Here is a 15033-nt window from a genome sequence, read left to right on the forward strand (position 1 = left end):
TGAGTTCGAGTGTCTTCAAAGCCCAGGACACCTTTGGTCAAGGCTGTTCTCCAACTGCAGCGTTCAAGGGGGCCGTCCGTAGCAAACGTCCCCCCATTCCACTTCCCTTAATGGCAGAGGAATAGGAAGGCTCTCCTATTAACGGTGTACCGGGAGCGATGGTTCGGCCATGATGGAAAGTCCGCAGCTGCCCCATCCGGATTATTCCTTTGCCAAGTGACAGCCATAACCTGCGTCGTTCTTAAAGCAAACACACCTGTGCAAATCACATATAAATTTAATGATCCCGGTGCTTCTGGGGAATTCACAGAAGGGTTTTTCCACTTTTTATTTTCAGAGGGGTTTGGTTCTGCTCGACTGCTAAAACTTACGCGTCTGCTGTGACACATTTTATTTTTTTACCTCAGCGGCAAAGGCAGCGGTGGGGGGGCGCACTTTAGACATGCCCAGGAACATCATGGCCCCTTCAGAATGCTTTTTTAAACCTATTTTTGATCAATGGCACATGTATTTTAGCATTGGTTCTGGTGGGTCAAAAAGTTTAAAAAATGAACCTGCCCATAATGGATTCATAGGTCTGAGGGAACACCCTGAGGGCAATCGTAGCCAGGGGGCCAATTTTTTCAAAAACGTTGCGGTTTGGCTGGGCCAACAATTAGGTGGTGTGTTGGAAGTCTAGATTTCTGTACAACATTATTTATTGTTGTTGTTGTTGTTGTTATTTACATGATTATACTACCTCCTCGCGAGGTGTATGCCAAATGGCATGATCCTTGCGGTCTCTGGCGTTGTTTTTGACGGCCAGAAAGTAAAACCAACGAGATGAGAGGCAGGAGACATTTTGAAATATAGTTGCCAGGGGTTTATAAGCATTTCAAATCATTAACAAATACATAAATATATATATGCACACACACAAACACATACATTATTATTATTATTATTATTATTTGTATGCCCCCTCATACCCACAGTTCTCAGGGTGGTTCACAACATAAAATCACAATATAAAAACATAAAAATAAAAACAAGTAGAGTCTGATAATCCCCCCGTCCCCAATACATTTTAAAAGGGCATTGGATGTCAATCAGCCAAAGGCCTGGTTAAATAGGAATAATTTCTTGATATACACTTTATATTAAATTAGAAATATATGTATATTTTAAGTGGTTGATAAACAGAATCCAAGTTTAATATTTTCCCTCTCCCCCCCCTAAACTATTGAATATATTTTTTCCTTTCTTTTAAACAAACTATTGAATATCTTTAATTCTTAAACTGAGGCAAATCTGAGGGAGGGGACAAACTATTGAATATATATTTCTTTTATGGATATATTTTTTATCTTTCATGTTTAAATTTAGGTAAATCTGAGGGACGAAACAATCTACTGAATACATATTGCTTTTGTGCATATATTTTATATCCTTCACATTTAAACTGAGGTAAATCTGAGAGGCGGGGCAAACTATTGAATACATACTTCATTGCTTTTATACATACAGGTGAAACTCGGAAAATTAGAATATCGTCGAAAAGTGCATTTATTTCAGTAATGCAACTTAAAAGGTGAAACCAATATATGAGATAAGATGCGTGACATGCAAAGCAAGATATGTCAAGCCTTTATTTGTTGTAATTATTTGTCGTTAGGCGGGTCAATTATAAATGGAATGTAATTAATGAAATGTAATAGCGATGTTTATTATTGTATTATTGTAACTATTTGTTTTATTACTGTGGAATTTCCAAAAGAAAGCATTTGTAAAAATTAAAAGAAAAATAAAAAATAATAAGTTGCATTACTGAAATAAATGCACTTTTCGACGATATTCACCTGTATTTTAAGATTTACCTCATTTAAGCTGAGGTAAATCTGAGAGGCGGGCCCCTTCGCGCCAAGCGCCTCCCTCTCTTTTTTTCCCGCCCTTTCTCCCCCTCCCCCCCCGCTCCCTTTTCCGCCGCAGTACGCATGCGTGCCCGGCCTGCCTGCCGCTATAACCCAGAGAGAACCGCGCCGCCGCCGCCTCCCCCACATCCCCGCTGCGCGCGGTGGCGCCTCGACGTCACAGACGCGACGTTCCTCCTTCCCTTCCCCCCTCCCCCGTGCGTGCGTCGGCCTGCGCACGCCGTCACCGCGTCGGGCGTGTCCCAGGGTGCACCGCGCGCGGCTGGCTCTTGCCCACAGTTGAGCAGCTCGGCCTCCTCCTCCGCTGCCGCCGCCGCCGCCTCGACGGAGGAGCCCCGAGGAGGACGGCCGGCCCGGCCTGGAGGCAGGGGGGGCGCGGCAACGCCGAGGACGAGGACGAGGAGCCCGGGCCAGGCCTTCTCCCGGAGAAGGGAGGAGAGGGAGGCGCCCCGAGGAACATGCGGCTCCGGCTGCCCCGCGGCGCGGCCGGCGAGTGAGCTGAGGGAGGAGCGGCGGCCGAGCGGCGGGGCAGGAGGAAGAGGAAGGCGAGCAGGCCGAGGAGGCCCGGGCAGAAAGCGGGGGGAGGAGGGCGGGGGGGCTCCTCCTCCTCCCGCCGCCGCCACCGCAGGGCTCGGGGTCGCCGCCTCGAGGGGGGGCAATGACAGCGGCTCCGGGACCCTCCCCGCAGCAGATCAGGGACCGGCTGCTGCAGGCCATCGACCCCAACAGCAACGTGAGTCTGTGGGGGGCGGAGGAGGGGGAAATAGGAGGGAGAGGGGACTGGGGAGGAGAGGGTTAATGGGAGGGAGAGGGGACTGGGGAGGAGAGGGTTAATGTGTTTTTTGCGGCGGCGGGGGGAGGATGCTGCGTTTTTGCACGTGGGGATGCGAGGGGGGGGGGAGAAGAAGTCTGGCATATATATACCAACATATATATATATATATATATATATATATATATATATATATATATATAGCATATATATATATATATAGCATATATATATAGCATATATATACCATATACTCTCCCCTGTCTTTCCTTCCTGGTTTCTTTGCTTGGGCTTTTCAAGGTAGGAGTTGGTCCTGAGCAAAAAACAAGACAAAAAACCCACCCCACTCACACAATGATAACCATGCCCTCTAAATCTGGGGTCTCCAACTACGGCAATGATTAATGATGGTAGTGTCCTCCAAATCTGGGGTCTCCCAACTGGTGTTTTGTGCCCCTGGTCATGGCCTGCTGCAAGGTGGGTCGCCACAGCACCACGGCCACCGTGCAGGTCTATGGTGAGAAGTGGGTGCCCAGATGCATGGTTTGGTTAAAGGGTTAAAGGAAGGGCTCATTGGTCCTGTAGAGCACTTGCTTTGCATGCAGAAGGTCTCCGGCGAAGGCTGGGGAATTGTTTCCTGCCTGAAGCTCTAGTGAGCTTCTGCTGCTGCTGCCAGTCAGTCTAGTGCTGAGCTATAGGGGCCCGGTAGCCTGACTCGGGAGGAGGTGAAGGACTGCAGCTCAGAGGGCCTGCTTCATACATAGAACCTGTGAGCCCAAGGCCCTGCAGCCAGTGTAGGCAATGTCGAGTTGGCTGGAGCAATGGCGTGACACAGTGTGAGGCAGCTTCCAGCTTAAATGAGAGCCACGAGGTCAGGAATCTTGCTTTTATAAGTAAAGGGCCATTGCTCAGTGGCAGGGTATCTCCTTTGCTCGCGGAAGACCACCAGTTTCGATCACCGGCATCTCCATATGCGGGTTTGGGAGACCCCTGGTTTGACGCCCTGGAGAGCTGCTGCCAGTCAGTCCAGGGGGTGCTGAGCTAGGTGGACAACCTGGTCTGCATCAGTGTAAGGCAGGGGTCAGCAAACTTTTTCAGCAGGGGGCCGGTCCACTGTCCCTCAGACCTTGTGGGGGGCCAGACTATATTTGGGGGGCGGGGGAAATGAACGAATTCCTATGCCCCACAAATAACCCACAGGTGCATTTTAAATAAAAGGACACATTCTACTCATGTAAAAGCATGCTGATTCCCAGACCGTCTGAGGGGTGGATTTAGGAGGTGATTGGGCCGCATCCGGCCCCCGGGCCTTAGTTTGGGGCCCCTGGTGTAAGGCATTGCACTGGGGCGTTTGGCTCTCCTTAAACGAGTTTCCTGCCGCCTCTGCCACCTCCTCCTCCATGGGCTTCTCACCTGCTAACATAATTTCCTCTTTTTTTCTTCCCTTCTCATCCTGCAAAAGTAAAAATCACACCGCCGCCGCCCCCCCCTTCTGCTGCAGAAATGCCAAGTCCGGTTTGTTGGCCATTGGGCCCCCTTTTCCCTCTCCACCCAACTCGGGTCTGCAAAGAAGGGGAGCCAGGACGACTCTCCCCACATGTATCCTCTGGGCTTGACCTTCCTCTTGCAGTTGCCCTACCAGTCCATTCCCCTGTTTTATTAGGCCGGCAGGTGCCTCCCCCATCTCCTTGCCAGTGGCTCCTTTCCTGTGCTCCTGCTTCAGGCCCCAACACATGTCAGTCTGGTGCTCTGTCTCCTCCCCTGACCCCCTTTCCATGTTACTTGGGAACAGCAGTGCCCCAAGGCCCTGGTGGCTTAGACCCTGGTCTTCTGGGGAGCTCTCTAGACTGCGGCTCCTCCTTGCCATGTAATGCTGCACCCCCTTTCCCCTCTCTGTGCTCCCACACGTTCCCTGCCACCTGTCCATGGTGGAACTGCTGCCGGCACTTGTTCCGTGCTCTGTGTTTATGGTGTTCACTTTGTGGAGCCCTACGTTGTTGGGCTTGTATATGAGGCCCTGTTTTCTGTAGGGTCGGGTAGACCTGTCTCCTGATAGCGTAGAGCGGGGGGGGGGGGAGCTCGCCTGCTGGTCTCCACATCACCCCTCTGCTTGTGCCTTGCCGGCTGCTGAACATTTGGAGTGGTTACCACCACATTGGCCGCACTGGCGCAAAGGTGCTTAACCCTGTCACTCCCTTGGGCTTGCGTCTTTTTGAACAACCACATCTCTTGTGTGCCCCTGCTGCCTGCGCTTTAACCCTCCACTTCTCCTCAGATCTTTCGCACAGGATCAAATCATGCAAGATACCCAGTGCAGTCGTACCTCTTGTTATGTCCACCTCCGGTATTTTCAGGATACAAACGTGGCAAACCTGGAAGTATACTTCCGGGTTTCCGTCACTCGTGCATGCGCAGAAGCGCTCTATCGCGCAGTGCACAGAAGCGGTGCCTCTGCTTCTGGACTTTTCGGATTGCGGATGGACCCCTGGAACGAATTAGGTTCATATCTGGAGGGTCCACTGTATTTAGAGAGCATTGGTTGAAAGTGGTGTCACTCCACCTTTTTTTTGGTGGGGGGCAGCAGGGCAGGGAAACTTTTGGCAGAGGGGACTCATTGATCCGGCTGCTTTTCCGGCTTCGTCCTTGTTGATTCCAGGGCGCTTATTCGGCAGTTTGTTTCTACTGTTTCCTCGTTCGGACAACTTAGTTAAAGCATCTTGAATGCTTCCGCAGCAATCGCTCTTAAGTGGGTAGCTTTCTCGCGTACCTCTTTGCCAAGCTGCATCGGTCGCTGTTAAGGAAGAAAGCCAGCAGGCAGAATAAACTCTGAAACCTCCTTGCGGTGCATTCCTCCTCAGGTTGCATCCAAGGAAGCTGTCCTCAGAGTGTGAGGTCCTCTGAAACTTTGATTTCGACTATTTGATTTAATAACAACCATTAGCTGCAATGGGCCTTCTCCGGGCAGGGCTAACTTTGGATACCACCCAGTATTTTGAGTTCATAAGAAGCTAGGGAAGAGCCCTGCAACATTAGGAGCAGGCCAAAGGGGCCCCATCCTGTACTTCTCACAATGCCCCAGTGGGGGGGCCCTGCAGTCTTCACAGCTGCCTCTCTGAAAAGTCCACTGTGTGTGTGTGTGTGTGTGTGTGTGTGTGTGTGTGTGTGTGTGTGAATTGAGCACAAATCTAGCTTAGGCATGTGAAGATCCCGAGAAGGAAAAGTGTGTTTGCAGGGTGTGTGTGTGTGGGGGGGTGTTGTAAGAGTCCCTGAAAGTCCACTCAAGTGGGATCCGTTCCCTTTGGCAGCTCCAAGCAAGTTCTGGCCCCCCTCTCCCTGACCCCCACGTGGCTCTCCTTTGCTGCTATTGAGGTGGGGGCCGTGAAGGTGCTTTTTTTGCTGGCAGTAGAGCAGTCACTTCACCCACATGTTTTAGACTTAGCAGCCACTTCCTGAATGCTTCTTTTAAATAGGAACAAAGGCATGGCAGGCGATCGGGCCTCTTTGCTCTCCCAGCTTCTGTCCCCTTTGGGAGCACCCACGCGGTCTTGGATAGCTTACCTGATCTGCTCAGAGCCTTCCTTTCCCCAGCGCACCCCTTGCCTCTTCCTCTGGCAATGATGGCAGTGATTCGCGTGTGTTAATTTCGATTGTTGAGAACACGTCGCTCACGTCAGGTATGGGAAACCTTTGGCCTCTTTGGTATTGCTGAACTACAACTCCCATCATTCCCAGCCATTGGCCGTGCTAGCTAGGGCTGATGGGAGTTGTAGTAGTTCTGAAGGGCCAAAGGTCCTACAAGCCTGGCATAAATGATCGGGAAATCCTTGACGAGAGAGAGGCCTGTGACTTGGGCCTGTGACTTCGCACAAAGTCAGAGACTGAGGGACTACTAATTAATATGTAGGGAGCAGAGGCTGGATTTCAGCCACTTCCAGCCTTTGGATGACATGGTAACCTTTGAGAAAGAGCTGCTTGCCAAGCCGAGATCATAGAGTTGGAAGGGTCATCTCTTCAGAGATCGTAGAATCATAGAGTTGGAAGGGACCACGAGAGTCGTCTCATCCAACCCCCTGCAATGCAGGGATCTTTTGCCCAACGTGGGGCTCAAACTCATGACGTCTCACATGCTGTTACCAACCGAGCTACACATGATTAGGATGCCCACATTTATATTCCCCCCTTTGGTAGAGAACAAGAGTGGGAGAAGGCTGTGTTGCTCTCGCATCCGGCTTGTGCAGGACAGGAGGCTGGGCTTAGATGCCCCCCCTTTGGCCTGATCCACCTGCTGCTGCTGGACTCTTAGGATGTGCTCATAACGCAGTGAACACGAATCCCAGGTGAAACTAGGGGGTCTGCGTGTGCCCATGATGCAGAGCCACTCAGCCTACTGACCTGAAAGTGGCTTACAGGGCAACGTGGCTCTATGCCACGACTAACATTCCTCCATTCTTGGGGCCGGAAGCTCATAAAGCCTCCTGGATCGGGCAACTGGCCCATCTAAGCTCAACAGTTGCCTGAGGAAAACCAGCAAGCAGGATTCAAACTCTCTCCTCCTGCTGTTTTCTGAAACCGGTATTCAGAAGCGCTGTTTTCCACCAACCATATTTGTGTAGCCATCCATACTTCTCTCGTCCATTGATTAGTTGTAATCCTCTGTTGAAGCCATCCAGGTTGGTGGCCCTCGCTTCTCCTGTAAAGGAGGTTGGAGGCGCCCTTCTTGTGGAGTCCCTGGCTTCGTTTCCCAAGCTTTCTTAAGCGTCACTTCACTAGCTGTTCTCGGAGCAGCTTGCAAATCCTCGTATTAAGGGCTGGCGGGTGTGTGTGTGTGTCTCACAATTATGGGCAACGGCATGGTTTAAACAGGGGGGGGGGCAGGGGAAGCATAGCAAAACGATGTCACGAAGCCAGACGTCGGGTTTCTGCTTTTTGCTGTCACAGCAGCATGTCCAGGGACACAGGAAGATGGATCGCGCCAAGCTAGGCCCTTGGTGTCTGTTTGTCTCTCCTGACTGGCAGTGGTCCTCCAGGGTTTCTGCCTCGGTGGGGTGGGGGAGGGTCTTTGCACCAATCCTGCGCTGGAGTTGCTCCTTCAGGGGGTTGGGCCTGACCTGAGCCCTTCTGCATGCAAAGCCCCTTTTGGTGTGTCTTGTGTGGTGATGCCTAAAAGAGCCCTGAGCAAAAGGGGGAAAGTTTTTCTCCAGGTGAGCCTTCCTGGGGAGGGAACCCCCATTGGCGAGGCACCTTGGCAGAGAAGGCCCTTCCTCTTCGGTGACCTTTCAGGAGGCTAAGGGCCGCAGGGGCCAGTTTTCATACCCATATGGCAGGAAGAGATGTTGACTTTTAGGGTCTCCTTCCGGACACTGGCAGTGTCTTCAGGGCCGATTTCTGTTGTTCTCGCTGTGACTTTATGATGTTTGGGGTGTCACTGGGAGTCTCTTAATGACACTGATCCTGGCTGGCTAACGCCACTGGTGATTGAGGCACAAGTCCAGAAGCAGGGGGAGGCTCCTCTTCTTTTGAGGGGTGGTTGTCATCTGGCTTCTGACTTGGTGGGTGGCTGGGCTTGCCTCTGAGCAGCGGAGGGAGGTTGGGGCAGCCCTCAAAGTTAGCCGGATCCATTCATTTCAGTGGGTCTACGCTGAGCTCTCCTAGCATCACTCCCGCCCAAAGCCTCACTTTTAGCTGTTCTGTTTCTCTTGCAGATTCATAACATGGTGGCAGTACTCGAAGTGATCTCCAGCCTGGAGAGGTACCCCATCACCAAAGAGGCGCTCGAGGTGGGTTGGCATTCACCGCCTGATGAAAATATCAAACGCTGCATAGCACCCATTTTTATTTTTATTTCTTAAAATGTGTACTCCACTTAATGGTAAACAAACAAACCGTCAAAGTGGTTTACAAAAGGGTGAAACTGAGAGCAAAATCGCAACCCTGCTTTAAAACGCGCAAAAGTTAAAGCAATGAAATAGATTTAGATTATCTCAGCTTTCTAAGCACCTGAGCGAGCTTGCCTAAACAGGACCGTTTTTAGCAAGTGCTGAAAAGAGTATGGCGAAGGTGCCTGCTTGATCTCAATCGGCAGGGAGTTCCAAAGTATCCACGCTGCCTCTCTGAAAAACTGGGCTCTTTCGGATGCGGAACAGGCACCTGCAGTCGTGGCGATTCCGCCTATCAAAGCGTTTGAGTGGGTACCTGTTGGGTAAGGTGATCTCACAGCTAAACTGGTCCCAAATTGTTAAAGGGCTCTAAATGCCCTTGAACTTGGGCCAGATGTAAACAGGTAACCAGAGCAGATGTCTGAGCACAGGAGTTATATGCTGACAAGGCCTCGCTCCCATTCAGCAATCCTGCACCAACTGCAGCTTCTGGGTCAAGCACATGGCAGTAACCCAGCCTTGAAGCAGCTTAGGGAAGTGACCATGGGTAAGCACAAGGTTTATGGCCTGCAGGAGCTGCTGCCTGGCCTTGATAGCAAATCCAAAAATTGTAAATGCCATGACCTTTGCTGGTTTGGCTTGTGTGTGCCTGCTTTTCTCCCACCCACTCCCCTCAAAAAAACACTGCTTTGACACGTTGACCATTTTGCAGCTTTAAGCGAGTGTGGACTTGTATGGGCTGTGCCTTCTTGGCTGCCCTGGTCTTCCTCACGCAGCTCCTGGGTTTCCAAGCATCCTCACACAGCTCTGGAATTATGTGGCACCCCCTTCCTCAGAACTGTGGGAGGTGAACAGCTGACTCAGCCTCGTGGACTGGGATGCGGCTCCCTGTGAGGGTTGGCCGCTTGTCTGAACACGTTTCGACCCACCTGCCTCCTCCAAACGGGGGAATTCCACGGAAGCGTCCCCAGCGCTCTCCATGCCAGCATCGGCCGGAGATACGGAGACTGGTCTTTACAGCTGCCATGCGTTGCTGCGATCCTTAGCTAATTTCTGGCAAAATCTCCACCGCACCAATGTGCATATCAACACACTTGTGCAATCATTGACCCTTTGTAGTAGTGTGCCTCTGCGCTCATAGAGCAGTGGTTTTCAGCCCGTGTGCTGTGGCACCCTGGGGTGCCTCGAATGATTATCAGGGCTGCCATGGGGAACCCTGGCCCCTGGCCCTCTTTCCCTCACTCCTCTGATGCCCTCTCTGCCTTGAGGAGAGGAGGCAGAGGGAACACTCCCCAACGGACGATGTTCGAAAAAGGGTGAGAGGCTGCCAGCTCTGCAGGCAAGGAGGGACCTAACTGGGCTCCTGAGCCCCACAGGGGTGCCGCAGATAGTTTGGTCAAGGGAGCTGTGGACTCAAAAAGGCTGGCCACCTCTGTCATAGGGTGCTGGGTGTCCATGTGTGTCACAGGTACCCACCCACTCAGGCCCCAAATTCCTCTTATTGGAGGGAGACCTTCCTGGGACAGAGGGGAGACAGGAGAAGCCGCCTCCTGCTTTTGACAGGTTCATGGGAGCCTTGTGTTTTGGACTACAACTCCCATCAGCCCCAGTGCCATATGGCCATACCGGTATGCAGCTACCTTGCAAAGTAACATTCCCTCCCTGCTTTTCTCTTTTCTTCCTTTCCTCTACCCTCCAAAAAACTCCACAGGAGACACGGCTGGGGAAACTCATCAACGACGTGAGGAAGAAAACTGAGAATGTGGAGTTGGCCAAGCGGGCTAAGAAGCTGCTGCGGAACTGGCAGAAGCTGATCGAGCCAGGGGCTCCCAGCGAGGGGGCCGCCAGGGGTCCGCCCAACCCGCCAGGGTCTGCCAACGGCGGAGGGGCCCACAACTGCCGGGTGGAGACTCCTCCGGCGGGGGTCGGGCCGAAGCCCGCGCAGGATGCGAAGGGCCGGAATGACGTCCAGAAGCTGCACTCCCCGAAGCAGTTGGCGGAGAAGGCGGGGGCTAGGAAGAGGCGGGGGGAGCCGCGCGATGGCCTGGCGGGGGCGCCTCTCCTGCCGCTGCCGAAGGCCTCCAAGGCCTGCTTCGAAGTGTTACAGAACTCCTCACCGCCCCCGACGAATGGGATCGGGGGCAGCAGCCCGGACAGCTTCCCGAGCCCGCCGGATGCTGGCCTGCCCGCCGAGCTGGTTGAGGCCGACAAGCTCGGCAAGATCCCCATCAACGCGGTGCGGCCCCACACCAGCTCACCTGGTCTCTTCAAGCCCTCCGCTTCATCCCTGCTGAAGGTGGCACTGTTGGTCCAGCAGGAGAAGGAGGAGGCGCCACCCGCAGGGGGCCAGCCCAAGAGCCCCCGCTGCTCCTCTTTCAGCCCCAGGCACAGCCGGGCGGAAACGTTTTCCCGGCAGCACACCACCTACTCCCCCAAGGGCTCGCCGCCCGCCCCTTCCCCGACGAGGCCCCCGCCTGCCCCGGACACCCCCGCAGGGGCTCCCTTGTCGCCCCCTGCCCTCGTGCAGCCAGTGCTAGAGAAGCGGCTGGAGCCCCATCCACAGGTGGGGCTGGAGACACCCCTGCACGGCATCCAGGATGCGCCGGCGGGCCGGCTGACCGCGGGGGCCTTGCTGAGCAGCGGGGTGGGCCCCCTCCCGGCGGAGCCCTTGCTGGCGGGCTTCTCCCCGGACGCATGCCGGGCGGACAGCGACGGTGCCGCCTCGGGGTCGGACAGCAAGAAGAAGAAGAAGTACCGGCCCAAGGACTACGTGGTCAACCTGGACGGGCAGGCGCTGGAAGGGGGGGTCAAGCCGGTGCGGTTAAAAAAGGAGCGGCGGCTGACCTTTGACCCCATGACGGGCGAAATCAAGCCCCTGGCACAGCGGGACTCCTTGCAGGCGGCCCACCCGCCCGCTCTCCCCGAGCAGCAGCACAGGACAGGTGCAGGGGAGGCCACAGAGCCCAAGCCCCCCCTGCAAAGCCCCTTTGAGCAGACCAACTGGAAGGAGCTGTCCCGGAACGAGATTATCCAGTCCTATTTGAACCGGCAGAGCAGCTTGCTCTCCTCTTCTGGGGTACAGACTCCGGGTGCTCACTACTTCATGTCCGAGTACCTGAAACAGGAGGAGAGCACCCGCCGGGACGCCCGCAAGACCCACGTCCTGGCGCCCCACAGCAAGCCCACGGACTTGCCCGGGGTGACCCGGGAGGTGACGCAGGGCGACCTCGACAGGATATGTGGCCGCCACTGGCCGGGCGTGAATGGTTGCTACGACACACAGGGTAACTGGTATGATTGGACGCAGGGAATATCCCTCGACCCGCACGGGGACGACGGGCGCCTCAACGTCCTGCCTTACGTCTGCCTGGACTGAGCGTCGGTTTGCCGGGATGCTTCTGATGCATGGGGCAGTTTGGTGCCAGCAGGCAGGTGCGGCGACAGCTGCCCCCCCTCCACCCTCCGTTGTGCTGAAAAAAAGGCTCACCCAGCAGAGAGAAAGAGAGAGGGATGGAGGGAATGCGAGAGAGAGTGAGCTGGACCCCGGCAGTTCCTTCTTCCCTAGGTTTCTTTTTTCTTTTCTTTTTTTGTGAAGTGCTGCTACCAGTCTACTAACAAAATTGCAAAGCGGGAGGAGGCACAGAACAGAGGTTTGATTTAAACGATGGCAACAAAAAGAGTTCCAAACTCTTAGCAAGCCAGCTCTGGAAAAAAAACCACAAAAAGAGAAAAAGTGTTAGGGTTTTTATTTTATTTTTCGTTTCAAAAGGTGAAATTTCTTTCCAGTGATTGGTGGATGCCAAAATCCGAGAGCAGGCAGGAGGTGGGGAGAGGAATGGCGGGGTGCAGGACGTTTTAACCAAGAGTAGTCTTAGCCTATTTATTTTTGTCCCGATTTGTTTTTGTTTGTTTTTTTCTTGGAAAGGGAGTAAGAATAATAATAACAGCAGTGAGGTGGTTTGAGATGAAACTGTGCAAAAACCTGTGGTTAAGTAGTTCTTCCTCGCGTCGCATCTGTCTCCAGAAAAAGGCGTGTGGCTTGCGGTGAGGGGTGCCCTGCAAGTCTGCCAGGGTAGGGAGGAGTTGGTGCCCACCTTCAGGTTAGCATTCCACAAATATCCCTTCCTTCCTTCCTTCCTCCTTTCTTGGTGGGATCTAGCCTGAGTGTGTCTTCCCTGCATTCTTTCTGCACATTTTCTAGGGAGAGGCAAGGGGGGAAAGAGCCCTCTCTCCTCCACTGCCCCCCCCCATGTTAAAAAAGGAAGGCAAAATCCAAACCGTACAGAGGGTGCTACTTTTGTCCTGTGAAAGGGGGAGAGAGAGACTGGGGAAGCCTGTTCTGCAATGCTGGAGAATACACTTGTTACCATTCCTTTTTAGATATTTGTTTGCCTTACGGAGATCCATCACAAAAATTAAAAAAAAAAAAAGGGAGAGGAGGAGGAGGAGGAGGAGGAGAAGCGCGACTTGCAAAAACGAAAAAGAGCCTTAGTGAATGTACAGTAACTATCCTAGACTTCTGCGTTCCTGGGACGCAGAAGGGAGCAACTTTGCTATTGGTCCTTTAAGTGGACACGTTGTGATATACATGTGGAAATAAAACAAAAATTTGCACAAAAGCGCGGGCTGTCGTTTTTTTAAAAAAGGGAAGTTCCCAAAAAGCTGGTCGACTTGAGGAAGGCAGCTTCCTGGAGCTGGAGGACTTGAGTCTCTGGCTGATTCTGAACTACAGTCCCCGTCATCCCTGACCGCTGGTCCTGCTAGCTTAGGGTTGATGGGAGTTTGGGAAACCCCACTGTAGCATGTGCTTGCTCTCTAGCTGTTGCCGCCCTGGCTGCTGGGAGTTGTAGTCTAAAGTGCCTGGGGAGGGCAGTACAGAGAGACCAAGGAGGTGTGTGTTTTGCAGCCTGACGATCCTGGTCCTATAGCATGGTGTCAGTGGGCTACAGCTCTCACCCTCTTACAGGCTGGGGGTGCTGGGAGTTGTAACCCAACAACTTCCAGAGAGAGGCAGGTCATGTCGACTACCTATGATCTATAGAATTGGGATGGGTTGGATCCTGTGGCCCTTCTGATGTCATTCCAGGAACATCATAATCCCTGACCACTGGCCCTTCCAGCTGGAATGGATGGGAGTCCCAATGGGAAGATCCAGAAGGTCACTTGCTTTGCCTACCTGCTCCCGTTGCTATTTGTCTGCTTTTAGAAATACAGTGGTACCTTGGAAGTTGGACGGAATCCGTTCCGGAAGTCCGTTCGACTGCTGAAAAAGTTTGGGAACCAATGCGCGGCTTCCGATGGGCTGCAGGAAGCCGGAAGTCGTGTCGGACCTTCCAAAGAACGGGTCACTTCCGTTTTTCCATCGTTGAGGAGCCGAAACATTCGGCTCCCAAGGCATTTGAAAACCAAGGTACGACTCTCATCTCCTTTGAGCAAGTTTGTGAAGACGAGACGTGTGCAAATTTGTTTTTGGACTTCAGTGCTGAAGGAACTGATTATTATTATTTTTTTTAAAAAAACTTTTAATCAAAAGGGGTTAGCGATTAACAAGGCGGCTGGTTTCCAAGTAAGTGATTTATTTATTTTTAATGCAAGTGCACTGGACCACCTCGAATTTTGTTTGGGGTAGGGGAAAAAGTTTGCTTGGGACCAGCTTCTGTGCACAAATCCAGCAACTGAAGCTTCACCCCCCCCCTTCATTTTTACCTCCACAGCAGATTAAGTTTTTCCTCTGTCAAAACTTCTGCATATTCTCAGTTGTTAAAACCACTGCACCAGGGCAAGGAAAGCAAAGAGAGGAGCGCCCCCCCCCTCTTTCACCATGGGGGGCGGGGCTCTACCCTGCAGTGTGGTGGTACCCAATTCAGGGAGCAAAATTAAGTGCCAATGTGGGTATATTTCTGCCCCTTGTGGCCTCTGGCTAATTTTATTTGAATACTGCACACTTTGAATCCATTTGGGGGGGGGGGTGTCATTGCACTTCAATGAAGAATGCAAGTGGTCCAAATAACAACTGGAGACCCAAGTTTGGGAAACACAGGTCGTAAACCACCCTGAGACCTGTATACACATAATAATAATTAATAATGCTTGTCCATTGAGACGGGACTAATAAAGATAAATGTAAGTTGTATATATCAAAATATTGAAAATTCATTAATCATCATCATTGCCCAGGGATCAGGTATTAATAAAGATACATGTGATTTGTATATCTTCTTTGACAATCACTTGTAGCAGAGTAAGAATGTCTTCCATGAACATGGTGGTAACAGTGAGTTGTATATATCAAAGTTGTACATATCAAAATAGAATCAGAGTTGGAAGAGACCACAAGGGCCATCCAGTCCAACCCCCTGCCAAGCAGGAAACGCCATCAAAGCATTCTTGACAGATGGCCATCAAGCCTCCGCTTAAAGACCTCCAAAGAAGGAGACTCCACCACACTCCTTGGCAGCAAATTCCACTGTCGAAC

The 15033-nt window shown here is 52.4% G+C and overlaps 1 protein-coding gene across 1 annotated transcript; it reads left to right on the top strand.

Annotated features, from left to right (window-relative positions):
* The first annotated feature begins 2150 nt into the window (after window positions 1-2150).
* MED26 (mediator complex subunit 26) lies at window positions 2151-14714 on the top strand. Its single transcript, XM_035117001.2, has 3 exons — window positions 2151-2643; window positions 8385-8459; window positions 10270-14714. The coding sequence occupies exons 1-3, from the start codon at window positions 2569-2571 to the stop codon at window positions 11932-11934; spliced, it is 1815 nt and encodes a 604-aa protein (XP_034972892.2). The 5' UTR covers window positions 2151-2568; the 3' UTR covers window positions 11935-14714.
* Window positions 14715-15033: the final 319 nt, after the last annotated feature.

Source organism: Zootoca vivipara, chromosome 6 (assembly GCF_963506605.1).
Source record: "Zootoca vivipara chromosome 6, rZooViv1.1, whole genome shotgun sequence".
Lineage (NCBI taxonomy): Eukaryota > Metazoa > Chordata > Lepidosauria > Squamata > Lacertidae > Zootoca > Zootoca vivipara.